Below are 15,266 nucleotides of genomic sequence, written 5' to 3' on the forward strand. Positions count from 1 at the left end.
ATGGTCCCTTCACAGATGTGTAAATTACCCATGCCATTGGCACTAACACAGCCCCATACCATCACAGATGCTGGCTTTTGAACTTTGCGTCCATAACAGTCCGGATGGTTCTTTTCCTCTTTGGCCCGGAGGACACGACGTCCAGAATTTCCAAAAACAATTTGAAATGTGGACTCGTCGGAAGTCCAGAACACTTTTTCACTTTGCATCAGTCCATCTGAGAAGAGCTCGGCCCAGAGAAGCCGGCGGCGTTTCTGGGTGTTGTTGACAAATGGCTTTTGCTTTGCATAGTAAAGTTTCAAGTTGCACTTACGGATCTAGCGCTGAATTGTATTTACTGACATTGGTTGTCTAAAGTGTTCCTGAGCCCACGTGGTGATATCCTTTACACATTGAAGTCTGTTTTTGATGCAGTGCCGCCTGAGGGATCGAAGGTCACGGGCATTCAATGTTGTTTTTTGGTCTTTCCGCTTACATGCAGTGATTTTTCCAGATTCTCTGAACCTTTTGATATTATGGACCGTAGATGATGAAATCCCTAAATTCCTTGCAATTGTACGTTGAGGAACATTCTCCTTAAACTGTTCGACTATTTTCTCACGCACTTGTTCACAAAGAGGTGAACCTATCCCTGTCTTTGCTTGTGAATGACTGAGTAATTCAGGGAAACTCCTTTTAGAGCCAATCATGGAACCCACCTGTTTCCAATTAGCCTGTTCACCTGTGGGATGTTCCAAACAGGTGTTTGATGAGCATTCCTCAACTTTCTCACTTTTTTTGCCACCTGTCCCAGCTTTTTTGGAACGTGTTGCATAAAATTCTAAGTTAATGATTATTTGCTAAAAACAATAAGGTTTATCAGTTTGAACATTAAATATCTTGTCTTTGTAGTGTATTCAATTAAATATAGGTTGAAGATGTTTTGCAAATCATTGTTTTCTTTTAATTTTTTTAACACAATGTCCCAACTTCATTGGAATTGGGGTTGTAGTCGGAACTTCTCGACCTCGCACACCAGCTTGTGCTCCTTCCCTGCCAGAGAGGTGACATTCCACGTACCTAGAGCCAGCTTCTGTAGCCGGGGATCGGATCGCCAAGGTCCCCGCCTTCGGCCACCGCCCAGCTCACACTGCACCCGACCCCTATGGCGCCTCCCACAGGCGGTGAGCCCAAAATATGAACTAGTTTATGAACTTGTGTTCATTGAACTCGTTCAGGTACAACACTCTCTGTATATCTATCAACTATCTAGCGCACCGCAAATTGTGCATTTTGATACCGTGTGATTGCCGTAGTAGACGATCAAAGATGGCCAACATGGTGCGCATGCGCAACGCAGATTGTTCAGGCACAGCAAATCTTGCCTTGACATGCACGATAACTTTTTTCTACCGATACCAATAACATGGTGCTTCTCCAATAATTTTTTTAAATGGTTAATATCAAGGGCCTTCAACAATTTCCAGAGTGAGGACCCCCAAACTGATGGAAAGCTGGAGCAGGGACACCATACTTATGTATATTGTATATAATATATATATATATATATATATGTGTATATATATATATATATGTGTATAATTTTTATTCTTATAAAATCTAATTAAAATTATAATATTGTACTAATATCATTTCGTATCTTATGGGGATGTTTTCCACTTGAATGTTTTCCACTTGATCCACCATCTGATACAATATTGCAGCCTTGAGTTTTGGCTGATATCGATATCCATCCAATTTCAGCAATAATCATATATGATGTACTTATTTTGTAGTATGAAATGTTAGAAAAGGCTTGATTCACATTTGTCTTGGCTTGACTCCTGAGGCTTGCGGTTAACTGTCACATCATTAAAATAAACGATTAAAGCATTTAAAAGGTAAATTACAACCCCCCAAAACCTGCGTAGAAGGTTTCTATGGAAATACAGGCTTGTGATCGAGCACCTCAGAAAAAACACCTTACAAAACTCCATAATATTTACATGCTTTTTCCAGGACAAGTTATACCAGGAGGATTACCAGCTGGTGGTGACAGAAGAGGAGAGGGAACAGATTTCATCAACGCTAAATGAAGCGTCTGTGTGGATGGATGATGATGGCTACTCTGCCACCACCAATCAGCTCAAGGAAAAGCTTTCACAGCTCAAGCATATGTGCAAGGACATGTTTTTTAAGGTGGAAGAGCAACGCAAATGGCCTGATCGCCTTGCCGCACTGGACAGTATGCTCAACACCTCCAACATCTTTCTGCGGTGAGATTGACAAGGAAGTTTGAGGGCGCTGGTTTTGCATTTTCTTAGTACTGACATGTTTTTTTTTACCATTCTTCAAAGGAGTGCGAAGCTAATTCCAGAGGATGATCAAATATTTTCAGAGGTTGAGCTGAATATGTTAGAAAAAGTGATCAGTGAGACAATGGTAGGTGAATTTTATTTATTTTTCTATACTATTGCCCTAAAGTTAGATCTAAATTTTCATCCTTGTTTTCTGTCGAAATCCAACAATTTTCACTCCTATTGAGCTGGTTTCAGTCCCATAACATAGATGGGATGATGCCAGTAGGAATCTGTCATGTTGGCACAGGGCTGTAGAATTTAAAGGGAACTCCGGCTAATGACAAGTTTGGTTTATATCATCATTTTTGGTTTAAGTAACATAACAATAAAATAAAACTTGAGAATCATTTCCAGATGTATATATTTTTATGAAACTTTATTTCAACAGAGGTCACCATTTGTTGTTTGTGTCACAGTGCATTCTGGGTAGTGACGTCAAAAGGGGTTTCACCCAGTTTCACCAGTGTTCTTAGCAGTAGCTACAAGTGCCAGTGGCAGTGATGAACACTGTTCAGCCTTTTCAGTTTGAGACAGAGTGTGATCAAAGACATGAGGAGAGAGGAATAAACCGGCAATGAAAATCGATATGAGAATGAAGATGCGTGTGAAGCAGAATGAAGATGCGTGTAAAGCAGCTCGAGTTGATCATTTTCAGTGGTGTCTTTGTGACTGCTGCTTGGCAAAGCCGACTTAGACAGAGGGCAGAACACAAATCAAGTGTTTGACATTTTGAAAAGACATGGGCATTTGTGATGAAGTCAAAACAGCTTTTGTTGTCACGGTGAAACATCAGTTTGTCGTGTCCCCATGGCAACAGCGTTCCACAAAATAAAAAGCTTTTGATAACTTCCAACTTCATCAACTTTGGATAAGACAGGCAAAATTAGAATCAGAATCATCTTTATTTGCCAAGTATGTCAAAAACACAAGGAATTTTGTCTCCGGTAGTTGGAGCCGCTCTAGTACGACAACAGAATACTTTTGAGACATAAAGACATATATGAAAGAAAAAAAAAACAGTCACTGAGCAATAAAAGGTTACCAGTAATGTGGTAATGCAAGATTTATTTATTTATTTATTTATTTTTATTTTTATTTTTTTTTACAATTGTGCAATAAGATGCAGAGACTTGCAATTAGAGCAGTTTAAAGTGACTAGTAGTGCGATAATCTGGGACAATGTCAACTGTGCAAATGGTGCAGATGCTACTCAAGCACATGAGTGGCCGGTATTAGTCAAAAACAGATATGCAAATACAGGAAGTCCTCGAGTTACGACGTACTCGACCTACGACGTTTCGACTTTACGACGCCCGTGCCTCGTCCGCCATTTTGTCCCAGCACCATAGTGTTTCTGCTTAGCTAGTGCATAGTGCTTGTCTGTCTTTGTGCGTTGTGTTGAGTATCTTTTCCTTTTTTTAACACACTCAGCAGTAATGGTAAGTACAGCGTCTTATTTTTTTATTTTAATGTATTTTAGTTTCTTTATACAAAGTGTTAACCTTTCCTGCTATGGTCACCTGACCGTGGTCGGGAGACGCAGGGGTTAACTCCTTTCTCTCGTTGCACAGCTGAGCTGGGTGGCGGCAACAATAAAGGCACGAAGCACCGAGTTGCTGCTTTAATGGATTTATTAGCTCCTCTGCACATTCAACATCCACGGGTCCTCCGCTAATCTCCGCAGTCCCGTCTCACTCACACATCGACGCCCACACACACTGAGCTTGCTGTCACAATCACGTGGGACAATACCTGTAACAGAAGTATTTCGCCGTAAATTTCGACTTTAACGGTGAAATTCGTGTTATGTCGCCAGCGTAGGAACGGAACTCGTTCGTAAATCGAGGACTTCCTTTAGTGCAGTGGCGAGACTACTACAGTGCATGCATGAGTAATGTATAATTGGCCTGACAGAGATGTGACAATCTCAAGACAAAATTGGCAACATGATACAATGGAATTGTAAGTTAACTGTTTGAGAAGTTTTTGTAGCAGCACCAAACCAGACTGTGATGGAAGAACACAGGAGTGATTCGATGCCTGCTGTGTAGAACTGCCTCACCAGCTCCTGTGGCAGGCCGTGCTTCCTCAGAAGCCGCAGGAAGTACATCCTCTGCTGGGCCTTTTTGAGGATGGAGTTGATGTTGATCTCCCGCTTCAGGTCCTGAGACTGTAATTTCCAGGAACCTGAAGGTCTTGATGGTAGACACAGGGCAGTTGGACAGCGTGAGGGGCAGCTGTGGCAAAGGATGCCTCCTGAAATCCATGATTGATCCAGTCTTGGGCATGTTCAGCTCCAGGTTGTATCGGCCGCACCACAGCTACAGCTGCTCCACTTCCTGTCAATACGCAGACACGTCACCGTCTTTGATGAGGCCGATGATTGTGGTGTCGTCTGCAAACTTCAGGAGTTTGACAGCCGGGTGTGTTGAGAGAGAAGAGCAGCGGAGAGAGGACACAACCTTGGGGCACCCCGGTGCTGGTGGTGCATGTAGATGAGGTGCTGTCCCGCAGCCTCATCTACTGTGTCCTGCCCGTCAGGAAGCTTTAAATCCACTGGCACATGGCAGCCGAGATGCTGAGCTGGAGAAGCTTGGAGGAGAGGAGTTCGGGGATGAGGATAGTGAGGATAAAGAAAATGGATGGATGCAGGGTAGGTTAATTGAAGACTCTTAATTGCCCGTAGGTGTGAGTGCGAATGGTTGGTTGGTTGTATGTGCCCTGCAACTGGCTGGCAACCAGTTCATGGTGTATGTACCCTGCGCCTCTCCTAGAGCCAGCTGGGATCGACTCCAACACGCCTGCGACCTTAGTGAGGATAACTTAAGCGGTACGGAAAATGGGTGGTTGGATGGATAAATTTAGGACGATTTGCGACATAAAAAGTGGTATAAAATCCTTAATCCTTATCAGATTATTACAAACTAGGGCCCAAAGCTCTATCCAATTATATCTATTTCGATATGCAGTTGATTTGTTTTTAGTAACATACCAACAATATACTTGCTTTACAGATGGTCTTGCATACAGTGACGTATTCTGAAGCTGATTTGAGTATAGTGTGAAAAGAAATCGACATAAAATAATCCCATAATCACAAAGTATAAACATTTTTAGACAGTTGTGTAAATAGGTACATTAATATTCACACCCTTGGCTTAATATTTTGATGAAGCACCTTTGACAGCAATCGCAGCCTAGGGTCTTCTTGGGTATGTCTCTACGAGCTTGGGACACCTGTTTTGGGGCATTTTTCTCCCATTCTTCTCTGCAGATCCTCTCAAGGTCAGTCAGGTTGGTGGGCAGTTTCGGTGGACAGCCATTTTTAGGTCTTTCCAGAGATGTTCGATTGGATTCAAGTCCGGACTATGGCTGGGCCACTCAAGGACATTCACAGACTGCTCCTGAAGCCACTCCTTTGTTATCTTGGCTGTGTGCTTTGGCTCGTTGTCGTGTTGGAAGCTGAATCGACGCCCGAGTCTGAGTTCCAGAGCACTCTGGTTGCTCTTGAAGAATTTCTCTATATTTGGCAGCTGTCATCTTACCCTCTATGCGGACTAGTCGCAGGAGAAAAACAGCCCCACAGCATGATGCTACCACCACCATGCTTCACACTAGGGATGGTGTTCCCCAAGTGATGAGCAGTACCTCCTCTTCTCCAGATATAACATTCAGGCCAAAAAGTTCTATTTTGGTTGCCTCTTCGTCTCCAGATCCAATATGATGCTTGCAATTCAGGCCAAAAAGTTATTTTTTGGTTTTTGTTTCTGGAGGTCTGAGAATCCTTAAGGTGCCTTTTTGAAGTGGCTTCCGTCTGGCCACTCTACCATAAAGGCCTGATTGGTTCTATCTCCGCAAGGAAACACTGGAGCTCTGCCTTAGTGACCATAGGGTTCTTTTTCCCCTCTGACCAAGGCCCTTCTTCCCCGGTTACTCAGCTTGGTCGGACGGCCAGATTTCTGAATAATCGAGACCCCATAGTGCTTTTCAGGACCTTCAATGCTGCTGAAATTATTTTGTATCCTTCCCCAGATTTGGGCCTTGACACAATCCGGTCACAAACGTCTGATAATGTTTTTACTTTGTCATTATAGGATATTTTATCGATTTTATTTATTTATTCCCCCCTCCCCCCCAAAGAATACTACTCAAATCAGCTTTAGAATAAGTTTAAAATGTGGAAAAAGTGAAGCGGTGTGAATACTTTCTGGTGGCTCTGTTTATATTTCCTATATCCACTATCGCTGCTGAAAATATTAAACTGTCCTCATTGTGGGACTAATAAAAGTTATCTAATGTTACAATATTTATTAATAATATACTTTTAACAATATATGGCCCCATTCTCAACTGACCTGTGCAGTGACATTCATTTGCGGTTCAGATGGTGTCCTGTGTGGCCATGTATTTATATTTATATCTCGAAATGCGTGTTGATTTGCCTTTTATTTTGTTGTTCAAAGTTGGTTACTCTCCGCGCAAAAGCGTTCCAGCCAGACCTATGTGACAACTATCACCACACCACTTGTGGTGTTTGGCGATTTCATGTCATGATAGCTCAACAATTAGCATGGCTTTCCCTGCTTCCCATGTTAATTACTCCTCATCCTCCCTGTAACACTTGTAAGTGTTCGCTACCATGGAGGTGATGCTTAGTGACTTATAATGCGTTGACACCGGACGCAAAGAGAACTTTATCCTCTGCGGCTCACTAGCCAGGGGGGGGGTGTAATAAAATAGTGCACCAAACATTCTCCTTAGTACAGCAGAAAGAAGGCAGGTTGGGTGACTGTTCAATGTGGATGTGCCATTCCCCCCCCCCCCTTAGAAGATAGTGTTTATTTCATGGAATTAATTTATGAAATTTGTACTGGCCAGTTAAAGCGTTGTGGTGGCCCAACACAGTGCCATACTGGCCGGTAATGTCGGACACTGGATTTTTGTTTTTTCCAATATCTGGAACAATCAGGAGTTACAGCCGGAAGGAGTCAGCGTTCAGTGATGATTTCTATAACAAAATATGGGCATTTGACAGGTCTGTATGAGCGAGCATTGTTTCATCTTCTTGGTCGGCTCTCAATATACATGGGCGGCCCACCCAAGTAAAGCATATGTAGGGGAAACGCTGGTTTACAATACAAGTGTGCAGATTTAAACATTTAACTAATGTAAGAGGGCAGCAATGTACGGCCGCAAACGGCAACCATTACACGTCACCAATCGAGAATGCATTGCGCACGCAAAAACATGGAGGCCACCGTGTATCAACTTATGGTGTAAACAAAAACATTTGTTATAGCAAGAATAATTCATAAGTATGTCACACTGTATTTCAAAAGTAAGTCACTGGCTGTATTTTAAGACATATTTGTCATTATAGTCTAGGTTCCCTTTAACACTTTTAATCTCTGACAAGTAATTTCAGTTTAGTATCTGATTTCGGGATTCCATATCACTTTTTGTAAAAGCTAACAGTTGCAATATCCCACTTTATTGGGGTACAGGTATATCATAGGAGGATAAATGCGGGGTTATGTAGTACAGCCCACATGGTGCAATTGGGTCTTTTGTTAGAACTTCTGCCAGTAAATGCCCCATTATTTTTTTTTTTTAATTGTTTTTACAAAAGCAAACAGCTGTTATAGAATATGAATTTTTGAAGTAATGCATGAAAACCACACCATCTGTCCAGACATGGAGGAATGAGACTGCCGCCGAGCAGGAGAAACGTTCTCCAAAAGACCATCCAATTATGCTCTCAAAAGACATTGAAGCAAAGCTTTCCCTGCTGGACAGAGAAGTCAACTATCTGCTCAACAAGGCAAAGTTTGCCAAACCGAAGTCTAAAGCCAAGGCCAAGAATACCACCAGCTCTGACAAAAGCAGCACAGCCAACAGCACAGCTGAACAGAAAGTCATCCCTCCTAAAGAGGAGAACGCTGACAAAACCAATGGTGGGTGATGACTTGCACACTTACACGTGGACAAAATTGTTGGTACCCCTCTGTTAATTAAAGAAAAACCCAGTGGTCACAGAAATAACTTGAATCTGACAAAAGTAATGAAAATTAACCAATGAAAATCAGACATTGCTTTTGAATTTGGTTCAACAGAATTATAAAAAAATATTAACTCGTGAAACAAGCCTGGATAAAAATTATGGTACCTGTAATATTTTGTTGTACAACCTTTTGAGGTAATCACTGCAATCAAACAATTTTTGTGATTTTCAGTGAGACTTCTGCACCTCTCAGGAGGTATTTTGGCCCACTCTTCATGAGCAAACTGCTCCAGTTGTCTCAGGTTTCAGGGTGCTTTCTCCAGACGTCATGTTTCAACTCCTTCCACAGATGTTCAATAGCATTTAGATCAGGGCTTATAGAAGGCCACCTCACAATAGTCCAATGTTTTGCTCTTAGCCATTCTTGAGTTTTTAGCTGGGTTTTGGGTCATTATTCTGTTGCAATACCAATGAGGTGTGACTAGACACCAAGGTTTTTGACACTGGGCAGCACATTTGTCTCTAGAATACTTTGATAATGTTGAGATTTCATTGTCCCCTGCACACATTCAAGACACCCTGTGCCAGCTGTAACAAAGCAACCGCAGAACATAACAGAGCCTCTTCCGTGTTTCACAGTAGGGACAGTGTTTTCTTGGTATGCTTCATTTTTGCGTCTGTAAATATAGAGCTGATGTGCCTTACCAAAAAGTTAAAATTTTGTCTCATCTGTCCATAGGACATTGTCACAGGAGCTTAGTTAATAATTTGAACCATGGGACATGTTCAAACAAGGTATGTCCTCTAATTAGCATCACGGTTATCTTCAAGCTTAAGGGGGACAAGTAATTACTGTGCTGTTTGGTGACATGGTGTGTACCACACTAAACATGGACCAGAGGGTGACATGGTGTGTACCACACTAAACATGGACCAGAGGAAGCGAATGAGAGCGTTGTCTCCGGAGATTAGAAAGGAAATTATAGACAAGCATGTTAAAGGTAAAGGCTATGAGACGGAGCATCTCCAAGCAGCTTGATGTTCCTGTGACTACAGTTGCTTCAGAAATGTAAGCTCCACGGGACTGTAGCCAACCCTGGATGTGGCCGAAGGAGGAAAATTGATGACAAAATGAAGAGAAGGAGAATATGAATGGTAACGAGCCCAGAACAATTTACAATGAAATTAAACTCCAAGGTACATCAGTGTCAGATCGCACACTCCGTCATTGTTTGAGCCAAATTGGATCGAGGAGGACACCAGTGTTGAAAATAAATCCTAAAAAAGCGAGACTGGAATTTGTGAAACTGCATGTTGAGAAGCCACAAAGCTCCTGGGAGAATGTCTGATGGACAGACAAGACAAAACGAACTTTTTGGCATGGCCCATTATCTCTGTTTACAGATGCAAAAATGAAGCAAACCAAGAAAAGAACAGTGTCCCTACTGTGAAACATGGAGGTGGCTCTATGTTCTGGGGCTGATTAACTGCATCTGGCACAGGGTGTCTTGAACATGTGCAGGGTACAATGAAATCTCAAGAATATCATTCTAGAGAGAAATGTTCTGCCCAGTGTCAGAAAGCTTGTTTCTAGGTCGCAGATCATGGGTCTTGCAGCAGGATAAAGACCCAAAACACACAGCTAAAAACACCCAAGAATGGCGAAGAGCAAGACTTTGGACCATTCTGAAATGGCCTTCTATGGGCCGGTGATCTAAACGCCATTGAACGTCTGTGGAAGGAGTTGAAACATGCCGTCTGGAGAAAGCACCCTTCAAACCTGAGACAACTGGAGCAGTTTGTACATTCAGAAAACCTGCTGAGAGGTGCAGAAGTCTCATCGAAAGTCACCAAAATCGTTTGATTGCAGTGATTGCCTCAATTTATTTTTTAAATATTTCTGTTGAACCACATTTCAAAAGCAATGTCTAATTTTCATTGGTTATTTTCATAATTTTTTTATTTATACTTTTTTTCAGATTCAAGCTATTTCTGTGCTATTTTGTTTTTTTCATTAACAGGGGGTACCAACAATTATTTCCACGTGTGTAAATCATAATGAAGCGCTGATATGTGATGAGTAAAATACCTTATATTGACTTACCTATTCAAATCTAGAAAGCCTAGAAGACAAGCTGCCAGGTGATGCTGTTCCCACAGAGGAAAGCGCTGCTCAGATAGAATCTGATAGCCAATCACAGCTCCAGATAGAATCTGATAGCCAATCACAGCTCAGAGAAGAATCAAAAACAGGTTGGTCTGCTGTACAATTTTGACACACTTCCAATGTGTGAAAGAAGTGAATGGAATATCATTCACTAATGTAAAACTAAAAATTAACAGCCAATTTTTTTTTCATTTTTCTTCCATGATAAATGTGGCTTAGGTTAATTAAAAAGTGAAATTTGATAAACACTACGGAGTTCATATTATCACAGACATTTTTTTTCCCTTTTGTGCTCATTTTCAGGAACTGAGAAAGCCAGATCTGAGAACCACATAGAAGATGAATTATAACAATTGGAACTGGGAAAATAATCACAATATTTATTGACACTGTAAATGTTGAATTTTTTCATTTTTGTTCTGATGTCCATTTGTTGAACATATGTGCCGATTGGTTAGCTGGAGATGGTCTCCTTTTTCTCACATTGGTCTTAACAGCATACGCTGTGATGAAGAAATTGAATTAACTGCAAAGTTGTTGTTTTTTTTGTTTTAGTGAGGTGTATTTTTCTTCATGTGCACTGTATTTTTATCCATATCGTCGTCATATACTGACACCGATGTGAACCCTCTCGACAGACCAACATGCAATAAACTAAAAGAATTAAACATAAATAAATACATTTGTAAAATTTCAGTTCCAATTAGACTCTGCTTCATTGGATCAATATCAACGCAGCACAGTCTGACCGAATACCTCCACATTCCTTTTGATAGCTCATTCACTGACAGCTGATAAGTAGCTGCTAAATACGCACACACCTTGTTGCCTCTGGAGTTGATTTACTGCCCCCTGCCAGAAACGAGTATTTGTGCCGTTTTGTGTGCAGTATGTTATCTGCAGTATTTGAATAGAAATACTATCTGCAGTTTATTTGAATAGAAATGGATATAACACATTATATAATTAAAATCTTTAGCAGGATGGGACACTATGGAAGATTTAATATTTTTCCAGTTGGACTGTTGGGAAAAAGTAAAAGAAAAAAAGTAATGGTGATTGACAACTGATGGTTCATAATGGGATTGTTAGGGTCTTTAAATGTAATTTTCCTTTCATCACTTTTTACTACAATTACTTCCCTCAGTCTTAATGCAGCGCCAGCATTTCATGTCATTACAACTCCCTGTAGTGCAAAACAATTGTAACAATTAGTCTCAACCAGGGGGAACCTACATGACAATGGTGTACTTCCTTCTGGATTTACTAATTAAGCCAGAAGAAAGGCTCTGTTCTCATGAACATTAATAAGCTTGTTCTAAGATGATAAATATTGCATTGTCAGTTTTCATTTTTGAACAATAAACAGGTATTAATGGGTTCACAATGCTGATGTTTCTTGCCTGTAAATAAAACATTTTTTTTAAATTTTTATCATTTTAGTAATCTGATAACCAAGGCAGCATAGTGGACTACAGTCAAGTACATAAATATTGGGACATCGAATGCAGCAAATGCAGTTTTTACAGGTGAAACCCAAAGCCAAAAACAAGCACTAGCTAATGTTTAAGTAATTAATCTAAAAGGCAACACCTGAGCAACTAGAAACACCCATCAGTCACATGTTCCAATACTTTTGCTCACTTGAAAAGTGGATGGCTTAAAAAAAAAAAAAAAAATGGTGCTGTGTCCTGAGTTGTTTTAACACATACAGATGTAAATACTGTGAAATAACAGCTGGAATGTTTAACTTTTGTCTCATATTCATCTTTTAATCTGAAACCCAAATGTCTACAGTATACAACAAAAACAAAAGGAATTGACCTTGCCGTTCCAATACCTTTGGAGGGGATGGTATCTGTTGTTCGCTGTTGATACTGCGTGTATCTGTGTGTTAAGCGTAGTTTATTTGTGTTATTAATTGTCATTGTTGAGAAGTTTTTTGGGGGTATTATTGACTATTCCGTGATGCCTTGATATTGTAGAGCAGATTTGATTTTATGAAGCAGTAATCAAGAGGCCTTGAGGCCTCCAAAGGAGTAGCCTACAGATAACGAATTCCATTTGCAGAAAAAAAGAGAAAAGGATGCTTGTCGAAATTTCGGAATAGTGTAACTCAATACTTTCACAAAATATGAATATTGATCGAATTACTTACTAGATTGGAATAATTAACCGTGGGTATTCAAAGGTGCATTCAAAGTTAAGTCATCGCTATAGATAACAATTTCGATATAAACGGATATTTATTCCTTCAGTAAAGCTTGGAAATTACAGTGGCTCCTTCATATGCTGCAAACAGCATTGCAGTTAGAGATTTTTTTTCTTTCCCTCCTCGAATATAAGAGATCCACTCAATAGCAGCGATTTCCACCACCTTCCCTCTTCAATCATGACAGTGTAACTTTGCTTAACCAGCAACAGCCAGCTCCAGTGAGTACGTACAGTATTCAGACCCCCTTAAATTTTTCACTGTTATAGTGCAGCCATTTGCTAAAATCATTTAAGTTCTTATTTTTCCCTCATTAATGTACACACAACACCCCATATTGACAGTAACAAATCGGAATTGTTGAAATGTTTGCAGATTTATTAAAACAGAAAATGAAATATTACACAGCCATAAGTATTCAGACCCTTTGCTGTGACATGTATTTAACTCAGGTGCTGTCCATTTCTTCTGATCATCCTTGAGATGGTTCTACACTTTCATTGGATTATACTCATTGGACTTGATTAGGAAAGCCAAACACCTGTTTATATAACACCTTACAGCTCACAGTGCCTGTCAAAGGAACTGCCTGAAGAGCTCAGAAACAGAATTGTGGCAAGGCACAGATCCGATGGTGAAGATCTGGTCCGACCTGGCAGGCCCACACGTATTGTGAGGGTCTGCTGGGAACGTCTGCCAGTATCCCCTGTCAGGAGGAGTTTCAACTCCCCCCTCCGGCAGAACTTCACCCACATCTCGGGGGAGGCGGGGAACATTGAGTCTGAATGGCCCATGTGCCACGCCTCCATTGCCGAGCTGTGGGTCGTGACCGAAAGAACAAGATCCCTGATACATGCGGCCGCAATGGGGTTCCTCCACAGGGTGTCCGGGCTCTCCCTTAGAGAGAGGGTGAAAAGATTGGTCATCCGGGAGGGGCTCAGAGTAGAGCCGCTGCTCCTCCGCAATGAGAGGAGCCAGATGATATGTCTCGAGCATCTCTTTAGGATGCCTCCTGCATGCCTCCCTGGTGAGGTGTTCTGGGCTGCACGTCCCCCTGGGAGGAGACCCCGGGAACGACCCAGGGCACGCGGGAGAGACTAAGTCTCTCGGCTTGCCTGGGAACGCCTCGGGATCCCCTCGGAAGAGCTGGAGGAAGTGGCTGGGGAGCGGGAAGTCTGGGCTTGCTTGCTAAAGCAACTGCCCCCGCGATCCAACCTCGGATAAGAAAATGGTTGGATGAAAAATAACACCAAGCATATCAATAAGCATGAACAAACGTTTGACACCACCTACATTTCACAAGAAAACTGAGTATGGAAAGGCGTAATTGTCAGTCTAATCATTGTGAGGAAAAGCGGTACAGAAAATGAATGGATAGTGTTCGGCATGTTTGTATTTTGTGGATGCTGTTATGTTCCTTTTATCAGGTGTATTGATCGTGCCGTTGGGAACTTGGAGAAACCACCTCCATACCAGGCAGCACAATTGGAGTACCACCCTCTGCTACCCATGCCAAAAGACCCCAATCTGGAAGGCATGGATGACGAAGACGACATGGACGAGATAGTTTAGGGCAGTCATCCCCAACCACCGGTCCACAGACCGGTACCGGGCCGTGAAGCATTTGTTACCGGGCGGCAGAGAAAGAATGACCAATTCATATAATTTCTGTTGTATTGCAATTCGCGTGTCAGTGTCTTTTATTTTGAAAATTGACCGGATCTTCTCTGCCGCACCAGCTGCGTGTGTCAATTGACAAGTCGGGACTGCACAGAACGCTTCCGTTTCCGGTCCGAGCGGGCTGGTTAACGGTGGCAGAGCTCAAAGAACGAAATCATTTTATAAACTAATTCAGCTCTTTACGTTTACTAAAAAGATTTGTTCTTTTGAACGAAACAACACGATATCAGTCGTCCTACTTAAAATACGGGTTTATCGCAACAGTTAACAATCACGCACCAAGTTCGCTCTGATACAGATTGTCGTAGGTTTCTGCTTTATTGCAACAGTTAACTCACGCACCAAGTTCACTCTGATACAGATTGTCGTAGGTTTCTGCTCAACACAGGCAGAACTACTTTTACGGAGTTAAAAGCCTACACTTATTGGGGCGCTACGGAACTGCAGTCTGGTTTGGCTGCCTTCAACAACTCCGATCCCCACTCTTGCATCGCGCCCACAGTGGACGCGCCACGAACGGCGAAGGAGGAAGCAGAAGCGAGGCTAGCGCGCGCGCGTGTGTGTGTATGTCTATAATATATATATATATATATATATATATATATATACACACACACACACACATGCATACATGTCTACATGTCTGTGTGTGCAGATATGTCTATAATATATATATATATACACACACACACATATGCATACATGTCTATATATGTATGCATACATGTCTATATATGTATGCATACATGTCTATATATGTATGCATACATGTCTATATATGTATGCATACATACATATGTGTATATATATATATATATATATATATATATACATATACATATACATATATATATCTTCTTCTTCTTT

General features: G+C 41.4%; 1 protein-coding gene across 2 annotated transcripts in view; it reads left to right on the plus strand.

The window, feature by feature from the left end:
- hyou1 (hypoxia up-regulated 1) overlaps positions 1-11,203 on the plus strand; it is a 117,879-nt gene extending 106,676 nt beyond the window's left edge. For both annotated transcript variants that reach the window (XM_061750999.1, XM_061751000.1), the window contains 5 exons: positions 1,999-2,255; positions 2,337-2,421; positions 8,032-8,293; positions 10,459-10,593; positions 10,811-11,203. In XM_061750999.1, the coding sequence (XP_061606983.1) occupies positions 1,999-2,255; positions 2,337-2,421; positions 8,032-8,293; positions 10,459-10,593; positions 10,811-10,857 (786 nt within the window). In that variant the 3' untranslated portion in view covers positions 10,858-11,203. The remainder of the gene's footprint in view (positions 1-1,998; positions 2,256-2,336; positions 2,422-8,031; positions 8,294-10,458; positions 10,594-10,810) is intronic.
- Positions 11,204-15,266: the final 4,063 nt, after the last annotated feature.

This window comes from Phyllopteryx taeniolatus, chromosome 17 (genome assembly GCF_024500385.1).
Source record: "Phyllopteryx taeniolatus isolate TA_2022b chromosome 17, UOR_Ptae_1.2, whole genome shotgun sequence".
Classification (NCBI taxonomy): Eukaryota; Metazoa; Chordata; class Actinopteri; order Syngnathiformes; family Syngnathidae; genus Phyllopteryx; species Phyllopteryx taeniolatus.